The sequence below is a fragment of the Poromitra crassiceps genome (genome assembly GCF_964638095.1).
Source record: "Poromitra crassiceps genome assembly, chromosome: 3".
In the NCBI taxonomy this organism is placed as follows: domain Eukaryota; kingdom Metazoa; phylum Chordata; class Actinopteri; order Beryciformes; family Melamphaidae; genus Poromitra; species Poromitra crassiceps.
Genome location: NC_139625.1, coordinates 38,350,725 through 38,364,290, shown reverse-complemented (window position 1 = coordinate 38,364,290; position 13,566 = coordinate 38,350,725). Strand labels below are relative to the sequence as shown.

The window sequence follows — 13,566 nt, the reverse complement described above, 5'->3', positions numbered from 1 at the left end:
CCCATGCTCAGACCACATCCATCTTTGAACTCAGCCATTGTGATTTGAAGTACACACCTGTAAAGTTTCGTGAGTGCATCTTGCACGGTGTGTGTGTATCGCGTTAAATCTGTCCACAGACAGACAGACATAAACATCATGGCAAAGTAGGCAAAGTACTCAAACGGCTTCTGTGGTACAGTAGTTCCCGCTAGGTGTCTCCAGGACCACATTTGACCATGATGACACACACAGACTCACAACAAAGTGAAAACAATACCACCAGGCACCCACACTGTCACTGCTGGTCATCATTTGATGCATTATTGCTCAGATTTGTACTGTAACACAAACTTAGTTACCGTAATAGTAGCTTTGTACAATTTTCTGATGGATTCCATCATACATACCCAAAGGTATTACATAACTTTTTCCACATTGTTTGATTGCTTCATTGTTATCTGGACATTACAAAGAATCACTTAGAAAAATAAAAAGAACACAGAACAATCCTCAAAGTATCCGTTGGCCACGGCCAGTAACTCTGATTAAAAGTGACTAACAGTAAGCGTGTCTGTCTGAATGAACCAATGCCATCTCTTGGTGTCTGTTAACAACACATCCTGGGATACAGCGATGCCAGCTCGCTTCCTCATCAACACAGGAAGAGCGGGAACCAGATGGAGAGCCGTTCCTGTGAAAGCCCGTAAAGCAGCCGACACAACAACAGCCAGTATAAGCAAGGGCTCCGGACAGGCCGAGACGGGCCCAAGGCCCTCACTGACACCCAATTGTTTCCTGAGTTTCTGTGTCCGGCCTTCCGGAGCGGAAACGTTTGGGCACCCCCAGGTAGGTGTGTGTGTGTGTGTGTGTGTTAGGAGGGCGAGGGGCGGTGGGATTGTTAGTGAAGAGATGAGGGAAGTACATTGGCAGTATGCCCGATGCTTTTAAAAGAGTGTGTAAGAAAGGATGGGAAAGAAGGAGACTGTGGAGGGGACAGTGGGGAACAATGCCACAAACAGCTGTTCATGTTTGCCATGGACGGTATATTTGTATGGAGGAAAGACTGCAGTCCCCCTGACCTTTGACCCCATAGCACTCCATCCATATGGGGCTGAGAGAGCCAACCAAAAATAACAAGAACGTACAGTAGGCCTACATCCTATTACAGTCTATCGAAAGAATGAAAGATCTTGAATGTGCACACAAGACTGTTTGTTTTAGCCAGTTGGCTAATAAGCTGGAGTGTAAAGCGGGTGTAGCAAGAAAATAAGTTGTATTTTTGCTCATTTAAAGGGACTGCAATGTCTCTTTCCAGAAATCATGACCCGGTTACTCAAGATAACCCACAGACTTTGTTGGGAGCAGTGTAGGAACTATTTTTCTTTCGTCCAAACCCTCACCCGCCAACCGTCTCATCACGCCCAAGGACACGTGCTAGCTAGATGCATGCTTCCTTCTGCGTGCCTAACCGGGTCTAACCTTGCAAGCCAGCTGGATTAACAATACCGCCCCCACCTGGCAGCGTCAGGTTAAACTGGGTCATGATTTCTGGAAAGAGACACGATTGTGATGTAATCAGTGATGTCATCAGTGATGTCACTTTGGCAATTGTGATGTCATCAGTGATGTCACTCGAGCAATTGTTGTCAAGCAATTGTGATGTCATCAGTGATGTAATAAACCCTTCCTGTTATGAGCAGTTGCACGATGGCGCCTAGGTGGTTGGGCAGTGTCTGTCTGTCTGTCACATGTTTTGATCAAATAATAAGTTTTGATCATCACCTTTTTACAAATTATCACCAAGATTTTTTTTTTACATAAATAATTTGGTACATCAGTGATATGTTTGGGTACTTTTACCAGCACATGCTTCTGGTTTGCCTTATCCCAGAAAAAAGAAAAAGGGGGCGAAAGAATCCACAAAACACAATGAAAAAAACACATAATAATGTTCTGGTATGGTACACGTATGGTAGAGTTGGAGAGTTGTGCAGTGGAAAACTATATGAAAGGGGAGGAAGGGGGCAATATCCAGACATGAAATTCTCCAAGTAAACTTGAAAAAATAAAATAAAAATAATAATAACGCTGGCTTGTTACGCCCTCTGGTGAACAAACCACGCCAACACAGTTTCATAAATAGCAATAATTGTACTGTAGTACCGGTATATTTTCCATTACACACTCACAGATCGAACAATTCTACGTTCAAGCTTCAAATCATGTCTTAAGAAAATCTCAACAACTCTTAACGCTAACTGCATTAGACATTAAATGTGTGCTAGAATGATTGATATTTAAAAGAGTTTCAAAGTCTAAAATAGTACTTAAAAAAGGGACAATCTCAATGGCCATATACCCAGGTTGAAGTAGTAGTTACACTACCTCCCCCTGCCGCCTGCGACCTCTGTAGGGGGAATCGAACGTGGGTATTTCAGATAGGGCTTTTTATTCAAGTCGAACATGTCGGCCAAGGAGACAGTCCCAGTCTGAAATAGTATTTGATGGTGTCTTGTTCCTAATCTGTCAAACGAAACCATGAGTAACATTTACTACTCAATCAATCAATCAACCAATCAATCAACCAATCAATCAATCAATCAATCAATCAATCAATCAATCGCCTGTATGTCTTCTACATCATCTGTCAACTGATCATCGGTAACAAAATCACCAAGATATTTAACCTTGTTAAAAACCTCAAGATTACTGTCTGACATTTGAAGTCAGGGAACTTTTGAAATTTTGTCCTCTTTGGTTCTACATATTAACACAGCACTCTGGCATTGTAATGTCATGTTCCACAGTCCACACTATACACACTGTAGGCTACATAGCAAGGAGCTGCAGTAGACCTAGCCTCAACGCGAGACTCATCAGTCATTCTTCCTTCAGAAGGAAGAGTCTCGCGTTGAGGCTACTGTAGACCTACAGTAGTAGACCAAATGTGCATACATAATATGATTCACAACAGATCACCAATCATGCATCCAGTATTACAGGCTCTCAGTCGTTCTGACAGATCAACATATAAATCAAACAGCGCTGGTGACAAGATTCCACCTTTTAACCCATTACTGACCCCAATGGTGCAGAGACACTATAGTATTGCCCCATTTAACATGCATAGTCTGGTGGGCGTACCACTAAGCCAGAATTCTGACTATATGCCCAGGCACCCCTCTTTGGGTCAGTTTGACAAACAGCTTTCCGTGATTAACTCGATCAAAGGCTTAGAGAGGCATCTATAAAACACGTTTACTTGTTTATAAACATTGCCTTCATTTTATTTTGAAGGAAGAGTCAATAGATCTAACCCGGAAGTACATCATTTTACATCATCATCAACAACAAGACTCTCCAGGACAAGGGTGGGAACTGCAAATATAGGAAAAAATAAGAATAGCAGCCACGTATTAATATCTTTATAAGGCACTATTTGGGAAAAGCCAGAAGTACTGACTTTGCGAGCGGGCTGTCATATAGGTTTAGCTCGACAGCTGGACTTGCAAACCGACTTCTGCAACGTTCTGCTGTTAGCTAGCAGGCTAACTGTTAGCTAGCAGGCTAACTGGCTGCCCTGTCCACTGAGTCCGGACGGACGGGAGAGAGATGTCCTGCTGCTTGTTGGAGTTTTGTCGGGTCCAAGAGCTCAAAACGGTCAGGGACTTCTTGTTCCAGAGCCAGAAAATCACCGAGCCACCAGAGGAGAAGAATCAAACAGGTAACGTCAGATAAGAAAATACCAAAAGTCAGCTAACCAGCTACCACACAGCACTTCATAACTTGTATGGTGCAGGTTAAGTAGGCTAGCGGTTGCAAGACTCCAAAATGGAATGGAAAAAGTCAAAATTTATAGGGCGGCGCAATGGTAGCGCTGTCGCATCACAGCAAGAACCTCCTGGGTTCGATTCCCGCCTGGGACGCTGTGGGAGCTGAGGGTGTGTCGCCCACTGCCCAGGTGGGCTCGTCAAAAGGGCGGAGTTTGCAGGTCCTCCACGCGCTCCCCTGGGGCTTTCACCCGATAGGAACCCCTGCAAAAAAAAACGCACACAAAAAAGAACGAAGTTAACATTTATTTCCAGAGAATTTCGTCTGAATTTGCAGCAACTTGTCTTGGGCCAATGTGGTTTCCTGAGTCAGCGTTTTCTAGAGATGAAAGGAACTCAGCATACATCGATCATCACACAGGCTAGTATTGCTTACACCTGCTTTACTTCCTGCTTTACCACCTCAAAATGGTTGCTGTGAAAAGGGTCTACAGCTGCAGGCTACAGAGAGGAGAGGGGTTGAGAGAAAGAAAGAAGAGAGGAGGTGAAGGAGTGAGTCAACCCACACAATGCACCTGAGCAGATTACTGCATGATGCTGAAGAGAGAGCCGACACACAGAAAGGGGCACGCATACTTAAGGCACGTGAGCGACCTACACACACATGCACCGCATAGATCCGTGTTTTATATTGATTTATGGATGTGTCATTGCTGCAGCGTTTTAGCGCATTGTCAGTGACCCACACACGCTGCACCCAGTCAACGCACATTAGAAGTCCATGGCAACCGGATTTCTCTTTTGATTTTGCTGCCAGTTCTGCCAGTTCTGTCACTGTCCTCCCACTCTGGTATTTTTAGTCTCTCTCTCCTTCTAGCACAGCCTTCACCAACCCTGCGCCTCCTGTCCCTTTGCTCCTTTTTTCTGTTTTGAAGGATGATGTTTGCTCCCTTTATTTTGTGGTAGTAATTGGCTTCAGCACTTACATTCACCCAGCCTGAGCTATTACAGCTTTAGCCTAGCCTGGCTCCAGACCTTTGAAGTCTCCACAGTTGTGGATTTGGCTGTTCTTGAAGATGGAAATTAGGTTACAAGTTGACAATTCAGTCTGAATATCAGGCTAGCTTTGGCCTGTAATTTCACACCCATTTATTGTCTTTGCCATCTATTGTCATCACATCAGATGAGTCAATTTGGTCACATCTTGGATTTTCACCTGAGTAAGTTCACTAAAACACGTGGGTTTGTGTGGACCACCATTCGTTAAGATTTTTTTAAGGCCCTATAGTCATCCTCAAACAAAACACTGGGATAACCTATTAGATCCATCATTAGGAAACCAACAATTTAGTGAAAGGGAGATTTGCCTGCAGAAAATTCTAACCTTTGCACAAGGTGCTGCAGAATCAGCTTGACCTCGGGAAGTGAATCCAATCGATCTCAAACTTTGTTACCTTTTCCCCCAGCAGAGAATGAGCTGTCTTGGGACACCTCTGACTGGGAGTCATCATGGGATAACAACGAAAACAAAGAGGATGATGCCGACGTTGCCAGTGCCAGCACGGTCTGTCTTTCCTCTATATTAATTATTTGTCATCATTGTTTCTCCTACATTTACTCAGCAACACTGGCCCTCCGATCTTGTTTCCCCATTTCCAGCAAAAGACTGTGAAACTTAATCACATTTTTACCTTGTTTACTAAAACAACTGGTCGCACTCGCAACCTAGCATATGGCGGTGGTTTGAAAAACGTTGACCAATGTAGGTAGGCCTACTGTGTCTGTGTGGTGAAGCGAAAGCCACACATAATTGTTGTACCCATTGACTTTATAGAGAGCCAAAGTCACCGCCTACTTCCTGCTTCACCTACGCACCAGCCTCGAAGAAAAAAAGAGTGGTGGTCACCGGCGAAAGACGATAATTTTTTTGATCCCGTTTGAATTGTACCATGAAGTACACATAGATTTTTCCTCAATTTAAAAGAGAACTGCATGTCAAGAAAGCCGCAGTTTGTCATAAAACGGAAATGTTTTCACGTCATGCTCCATTCTTTAAGTGTATGGTTCAACCCTGCTTCATGCCCAGCATGGCGCTCGGTTGAGGAAAGCATGGTGCATCCTCTTAGGCTGCAAAACCTTATCCATTCCAATATCCCTTTGAATCTAGCCAAGGTTAAGTTTGGGCCTATCATCTAAAACTCATTAGTGGCATGGCGCTCAGTATGTCAAGATCTTAAAATCGAAAATAAATGGCACATTGATACTCCAATATTTCATAATCATGACATTTTAGTGGGAGGTTAGCCCGCTGTATTTCCTGAGTGGAGCAACAGGGACATTTTCACCTTGCAGGATATCTGGGGACAGGATGGTCTACTTTCTTTTCAGGATATCCAACAAAAATTTAACCTCCCCAAATCCTCCTTTTATTTCTACTTACAATTACGTACTGCATTACATTCTTTTATACCATGGTCTGGGTGAATACTCGATTCTGATTGGCTGCAAGGTGTCCATTAAAAAGTGATATTGTACAGTGATAATGGACACCTAGCTAAATGGTCTGTTCACCGTTCATATCAATGCGCCATAGTTTCATCAGTGTTATCAGGAGAGCAGTTTGAGCTCTATACCCCCGTTAAGGGTTAATATGACAATTTTGGAACTTGAGAAAAAAATTGAGTCGGTCAAAGTAAGTATTTAAATCACCCCTGTGTGCTCAGTTTATCAAAAATAACTCTTATTTACAATTTTGATTTTTGTTTCGGAGATTTTTTAACCTCGCGTCACCAGGCTCTTCTCGGCGAGAAAGAGAAGATTTCCCTCGGCTCGTGCACGAGCGAGAGAGAGAGAGAGAGAGAGAGAGAGAGAGAGAGAGAGAGAGAGAGAGAGAGAGAGAGAGAGAGAGAGAGAGAGAGAGAGAGAGAGAGAGAGAGAGAGAGAGAGAGAGAGAGAGAGAGAGGAGAGAGAGAGAGAGAGAGAGAGAGAGAGAGAGAGAGAGAGAGAGAGAGAGAGAGAGAGAGAGAGAGAGAGAGAGACAACTCTCTCTGCATTTCACCACATCAGCAGCACACGCAGGGCGCTGCTCTCTCACTCTCACTTCCTGAAACTCTTCGCTCTTAAATGTTAATATACTTGGCCAATACGTATCTATCATACAAAATAAAGCAAGCTGCCAAACGGTAATGTCTTCATTTAATGTAGAACGCAAAACATCGTTAAACCTGCATTCCTGTAATAAAGTTAACGTTTGAGTCGGCTTTAAAACAAGGAGCGGGTGGTGGAGGTGGGAGGGACTATTTTATTTCGTGGAAGACTGATTTACAGTATGAATAACAGACATTTAGCCATTTAGATTGCTTTATTTATTACACATGGAAATATAAATGACTGGTCTTATTGTTTTGTTGGCAAGTGACCATGGTATAAGCGGGTTAATGCACTTCGAGGTGTCCATTATCACTTTTTAAGGGACTTCGCGGAGGCAACCATCCTCGGCTTCGCCTCGGACGGTTCACGCCTCCACGTCGTCCCTTAAAAAGTGATAATGGACACCTCGTCGTACATTAACCCTTACATGGAGTACTGGGGGGGAGTAACCTGGGATTTCATCCAATCACCAAAATCCTCAAGCAAGTAACCAAAGGAGTGGTGTCAAATATTTACAAGTTCCTTTTAAAACATAAAGAATCAGCTCTCTCCTTAAGTACTTTGTGGACACAAGATCTATCACCATATATATTAGATATTAATTGGCAGTTATTATGGTCAAACAACAGTCTTTCATCAAGGAATCTCGATCACCAATTCATCCACTATAAACTTATACATAGATTCTATTATTCTCCGAGGAAACTCTACCAAATGAAAATACTTCAGTCTCCCAATTGCTCATTTTGTACTTATGGTAATCCAGGGACATATATCCATATGATATGGGAATGTCCAAAAGTAATGGATTTCTGGAAAATGGTTTGTGAAATACTTTCTACCATTGTTGGTAATTCTATTCCTATGCTTCCACAAGTGCTGCTCCTTAATGATAGCTCTGATTTAGATCTTTCTGTATCACAGAAGCGGCTGTGGCTAGCAGGCCTTACAGCAGCAAAGAAAATGATTGTCTGTAGATGGAAACCTCCCCATATTTTATCTAAGCGGGAATGGTTGTTCTCATTTCTGGATATAGTGTCTATTGAAGGATCCATTGCAAGAATGAACGATGCAAAGATTCCAAACATAGACTTCTGGGATGCTGCATTGACAAAGATCAAATGCCTTGTTTAGTCGCTGATATGGGGTCCTTCTGGGGTTGAGGGGGGGTGGGATGGGGGGTGGTTTGGTGTCAATCAGAACAGAAATATTTGATTTATCTCTTTATTTTAACATGGGCTATTCTTTCCGTTTAATCTTGGTTTCACTAATCATTTTATTTTATTCTTATTTTTGATACTGTGGTGACCATATGTACTGTATCTTGAATATTGCACACTTTCACCTAGTTGAAGAAGTAATGTACGGTGTATTTCATGGCAGGTGTAATGTCTATGTTTCTATATTATCAGAAGTGTTCTGACTGTCCTTGTTTTATTATATATGATATATAAAAATAAAAACAATTGATCATAAAAAAGAATAAAACGGAAATGTAACATTTAGTTTAGTTTTGTATGAAACCGCTCAATCAACTTTTAAATGACAATCATACTGTATGTGTACCTCATGGCACAATTCAAACGGGATCAAAAGAATTTGTGTCTCTCGTCATTCACCACCATTCATATTTTTTCAGACCCTGGTGGATGTAGGCTCCGACCACGGAAGGGAAGGGACTTTGGATTTCTATATAGAATGGACAAATGGCTTCTTTCTATGAGGCAAACCCAGAAATTGCATTCTTTCGAATGGGCAGCAAGGGTGACTCCTTGGCTCTGGAAAAAAACGGTTACCATTGGAAGTGAATGGGAAAATGACTTAACTTCTCTCTTGAATTAAAGTAATAAATAAACACTTTCCAAATGAGTTTATGGCATGAATCACCAATTTCAAGTCTTTTCATGCTGTCATGGTCCTCATTTTGTAAATTATGGCCCCATTTCAAGGAAAATGGATGATAAAGAAGACAAAGTTTTGGGGCGTGGCTATCTGGTGATTGACAAGCATGAGTCTCGCCACAACAACAGCACAGGCCCACAGCCTTAGCCTAGCTTAGCAATCAGCGGGAGCCATAGCAAACTATCCGAAACAGCGTTATCTTTATGATCTTTTAATAATTTTAGTAGACAAACGTAACAGTGTAGATCCGCGTTATGAGGTCAGTTATCAAAATAACGCCTATTTCGAAATCTGATTTTTGGAGACCGGGGGCCAGCCAGCCCAACTGACCATTCTCAGCTGATGCAGCCGGCTTCAGAGGTTCAGAGCTGGCCACAATTACGTCCGTGATACCGGGCGAAATGACCTGATAAACTGGTTTGTGTGGCTCTTTGGTGATAAGCTAATGTCTTTCGTAGCATTGATTATGGTTTAGTTCATTATGGAAGATAAAATGTTGCTTTACAGATGAAAATAACAATTCCCTGCCATATTTACATGTAAAGTGACGCTTGAGTAGAGTGCCACTGCCTCTTTGGGCTCTATGAGGTTATGTAACGTGACATACAGATCACCACATTTCAATAAATGTTTGATTTGAATGCGGTTGGTCATTAGTTTTGCTCTTCTGTATATCTTATTGGACATTTAACGCTGATACACACCCTTGTCTTGCATTGGGAGGTAATTCTGCCAAACTCTGTTAAAAATATGGTAATTTAATGTGTCATTGATTATTGGAAAACATACTTTATCAATAGAACATATCTTAAGATCTTGCAGGATTGCAGGATCTGGTAAATTCAGCATATCATCTAAATCCACCAAGCAGCACTTGACACAATAAAATGAAACTTTTTCACGGCATACTACAGTATAGTGAGTACTACAGCCCATCACAGTGTAACGTTAAAACATGGGAAACCAGGAATTGTTACAGACATCACCACATTTCAATAAATATGAAGCTTTTGGAAATTTGAAGGCTGCTGGCCGGGTGATGGTTTTTCTTCTTCAGCCTACCTTGTCTTGTGTTCTGGGCTGGTCTGCCGGCTTCGTATCACATCAATATAAAAAATCTTTATTATATATCAACATCTTATTTTATCCAACCTGCCTCTGACCAGATGACTAATGACCTCGTCGTCTGCGATCATACCTGCGATACACATACGTTGCAGGCAATGTGCCTGTGCTGTCCCCCCATCACGTTGCAGGCAATGTGCATGTGCTGTCCCCCCATCACGTTGCAGGCAATGTGCCTGTGCTGTCCCCCCATCACGTTGCAGGCAATGTGCATGTGCTGTCCCCCCATCACGTTGCAGGCAATGTGCATGTGCTGTCCCCCCATCACGTTGCAGGCCATGTGCCTGTGCTGTCCCCCCATCACGTTGCAGGCAATGTGCATGTGCTGTCCCCCCATCACGTTGCAGGCAATGTGCATGTGCTGTCCCCCCATCACGTTGCAGGCAATGTGCCTGTGCTGTCCCCCCATCACGTTGCAGGCAATGTGCATGTGCTGTCCCCCCATCACGTTGCAGGCAATGTGCATGTGCTGTCCCCCCATCACGTTGGCGGCTCCATGGCACTCGGTGTTCCTCATCAGTCCGGACATCCCTTGAAGAAATGAATAATACCGTGTTATTAATCACTATATGTGTACTATACGTTATACATTAACGTCAGTCATCAGTTACACGTCAAAATTTTCGGTTATAGTATACAGTCTATGTGTTACATTTTCATACAAATACGATAATTATCGTACACCTGTCACACCTGCTCTGTAGTGCTTTGCATTGTGGGATAGGAGTAATTCCAGCACTCGTTTCCATTTCCACCTCAGACATTTGGGGATAATGCCTCCGAGCCACGGCCAAAAATAACCCACAATCAGCTCATTGTAATCCAAGTGTCTTTTTTACACCATAGCAGGCAGTTACTCTTGAACTGGAAACTATTGTTGGAAGTACGACCAGGAATGAACCGCTGTCCCAGAACCAAACATATTCTCTCTCTTCTGGGAGCTGCAGAAACATCATAACATCTTCATCTTTTTTTCTGTCTCCTTGTACAGTACCTCTGTATGTTCCTGTCTGTCTGCCGAATAGTTAAATCACCAAGTAACTAAAGTTTTGCATCCTATTTGATACTGAGCGCTATTAGTCAGTCACATGAGCCTCTGCAGATTCAAAATAGAGTCTTCCCTCCACTCTGCAGGTGGAGGAAGAGGGTGTGGGGCAGAGTGCCGCCTGGCTGCAGGACTGTGTGGTGTCCCTGTCGCCCTGCTGCGACCTGCTGGTGGTGGCCCGCGAACACAAGGCCGTCTTTCTCTCAGGTCTGACACTCGACATATCCACACATGCACGCACGCACGCACACACACACACACGCACACACACACACACACACACACACACACACACACACACACTTCTCTACATACACAAAAGGGTTACACAGTGTTGTTTATTCCATCTTACAGCCAAGTGGCGCACAGATGACAGCGGCAGAGAGGAGATGACCCTGACTGTGTCGTGGAGCGGGACCCTCAACATGGAGGAGGGGTAAGAGGGGAAGGGGGGTGGAGGAGAATGCTGGAAGGACAATAGAGGAAATGATGAAAAGGAAGCGCTGTAGGAAAGGACAGGTGATTGAGGAGGAGATAATGTCATGGAGAAAAAGTGCAAAGCAGGAATGAAATGGGAGGAGGACTGACAGGAGGGTGACATTGAAAAAGGAGAGTTGCTCGGCAGCGGAGCAGCAAAAGATGTGAGAATGAGGTGTTGAGATAGTGAATGAGCAACTGCAATGTGAACCGAGTCACACACACAGACATAACTTCCTGCTGTGTGTGAGCTTGTATTTTCTCTCTCCAGGGAGTGTGTGAGTAGCGTCATCTGTATACCCCTGGCGAGCCAGAAGAGGTAAGCTATTTTGCGTGTGTGTGTGAGAGAGAGAGAGCGAGCAAGTGTGTGCAAAATGTGTGTGTGTAATATGTATTACATGTGATAATAGTAGGTTTGTGTGTGTGTGTTCAGGAGCTCAACAGGGCGCCCTGACTGGACATGTATTGTCGTGGGTTTCTCTTCTGGCCATGTGCGCTTCTACACAGAGGTATCTCACAAATGTACAATACAATCCATCTTACCCATACTATTCTGTTCTGCACATTGTAGCCTATCCACAAGTCCACATGTTAATTTAGAATTATAAATGTGAACAAAGGAGGAGCCGTGGTTCCAAACACAGAAGCATGGAATGGCGATATTTGTAATTGTTCATGCTCAAAGTAATTTACATCACTTTTGGTACAAGGGACAGTGAAAATGTGACTTATTTGTATTTAACATATTTGATGCATTTTAAAGCTGTAAAGGCTTTGTTAACATTTGCAGTGCTTGTTAACATTGGAGTCAAATATGTAATTTCAAAAAGCTTACCATTCATCTGCTAGCCAAACTCTTGGACAATTGTGTCAGAATTTCATATAATTCATATAATCAATTGGAAAAAGAAAACCAATAACTTCAATCTGGGCTTTACATATTCAGGAATGCCAGTGTCTCACGCAAGATTGATTGTATCTCGTCAGAATGGGGTTCTGCTCTTGGCCCAGCTGCTGAATGAAGACCCTGTATTGAGGCTCAAGTGCCGCACATACGAGATCCCCCGTCATCCTGGAGTAACCGAGCAGGTAACACACACACCATGCACTGCTGTCTGCTGTCTGCACTGTGTATACTGTAGATATATGCTTGGTGAGAAAAATACAAATTAATTATGCTTAAATTTAATCTGATCATTATCAATGTATCCGACCACAGCATGAGGAGGTGAGCATTCTCTACCCTGCTGCTCTGGTCACCATCGACGGATTCAGCCTCTTCCAGTCTCTACGCGCCTGCAGGAACCAGGTGGCAAGAGGTATTGCTGTGTTTTTGTGTGTGGTGTTTTTGTGTGTGTGCGTGCGTGCGGCCGCGCGCTTGTGCGGGTTCATGTGTGCATGCTTAGTTGTGTGTCTTCTTGTCTGTTGTGTTGTTACAATGTGCTAAACAGAAAACGTCTTCATTTGCTGGCTGGGTGGATAGTGGTTGCTGCCACAAGGGACTCGGGTACTGAAGTTAATAGCTAAGCTTCTGAGCATCTAGTAGTGCTGTGCGTGTGTGTGCTGATCCTGACCAACCAACCAAGCGACAGAGTGACTTATAGAGCTGCTGGTCCTGACTGACCAACCAACCAACCAACAAACAGAGTGACTTATAGAGCTGCTGGTCCTGACTGACCAACCAACCAACCAACAAACAGAGTGACTTATAGAGCTGCTGGTCCTGACTGACCAACCAACCAACCAACAGAGTGACTTATAGAGCTGCTGGTCCTGACTGACCAACCAACCAACAGAGTGCCTTATAGAGCTGCTGGTCCTGACTGACCAACCAACCAACAGAGTGACTTATAGAGCTGCTGGTCCTGACTGACCAACTAACCAACAGAGTGACTTATAGAGCTGCTGGTCCTGACTGACCAACTAACCAACAGAGTGACTTATAGAGCTGCTGGTCCTGACTGACCAACCAAGCGACAGAGTGACTTATAGAGCTGCTGGTCCTCCTGACTGACCAACCAACAGAGTGACTTATAGAGCTGCTGGTCTTGACTGACCAACCAACCAACAGAGTGACTTATAGAGCTGCTGGTCTTGACTGACCAACCAACCAAC

At 43.6% G+C, this 13,566-nt stretch overlaps 1 protein-coding gene across 2 annotated transcripts in view; it reads left to right on the top strand.

The window, feature by feature from the left end:
- The first annotated feature begins 3,367 nt into the window (after positions 1 to 3,367).
- Positions 3,368 to 13,566, top strand: part of rab3gap2 (RAB3 GTPase activating protein subunit 2 (non-catalytic)) — a 42,614-nt gene continuing 32,415 nt past the window's right edge. Inside the window, exons 1-8 of one of the 2 annotated variants that reach the window (XM_083632897.1) lie at positions 3,368 to 3,706; positions 5,222 to 5,316; positions 11,064 to 11,181; positions 11,329 to 11,410; positions 11,723 to 11,770; positions 11,885 to 11,960; positions 12,439 to 12,540; positions 12,671 to 12,770. In XM_083632897.1, the coding sequence (XP_083489023.1) occupies positions 3,595 to 3,706; positions 5,222 to 5,316; positions 11,064 to 11,181; positions 11,329 to 11,410; positions 11,723 to 11,770; positions 11,885 to 11,960; positions 12,439 to 12,540; positions 12,671 to 12,770 (733 nt within the window). In that variant the 5' untranslated portion in view covers positions 3,368 to 3,594. Of the gene's footprint in view, positions 3,707 to 5,218; positions 5,317 to 11,063; positions 11,182 to 11,328; positions 11,411 to 11,722; positions 11,771 to 11,884; positions 11,961 to 12,438; positions 12,541 to 12,670; positions 12,771 to 13,566 lie in introns of both variants that reach the window. The other variant, XM_083632896.1, reaches the window with a different exon arrangement.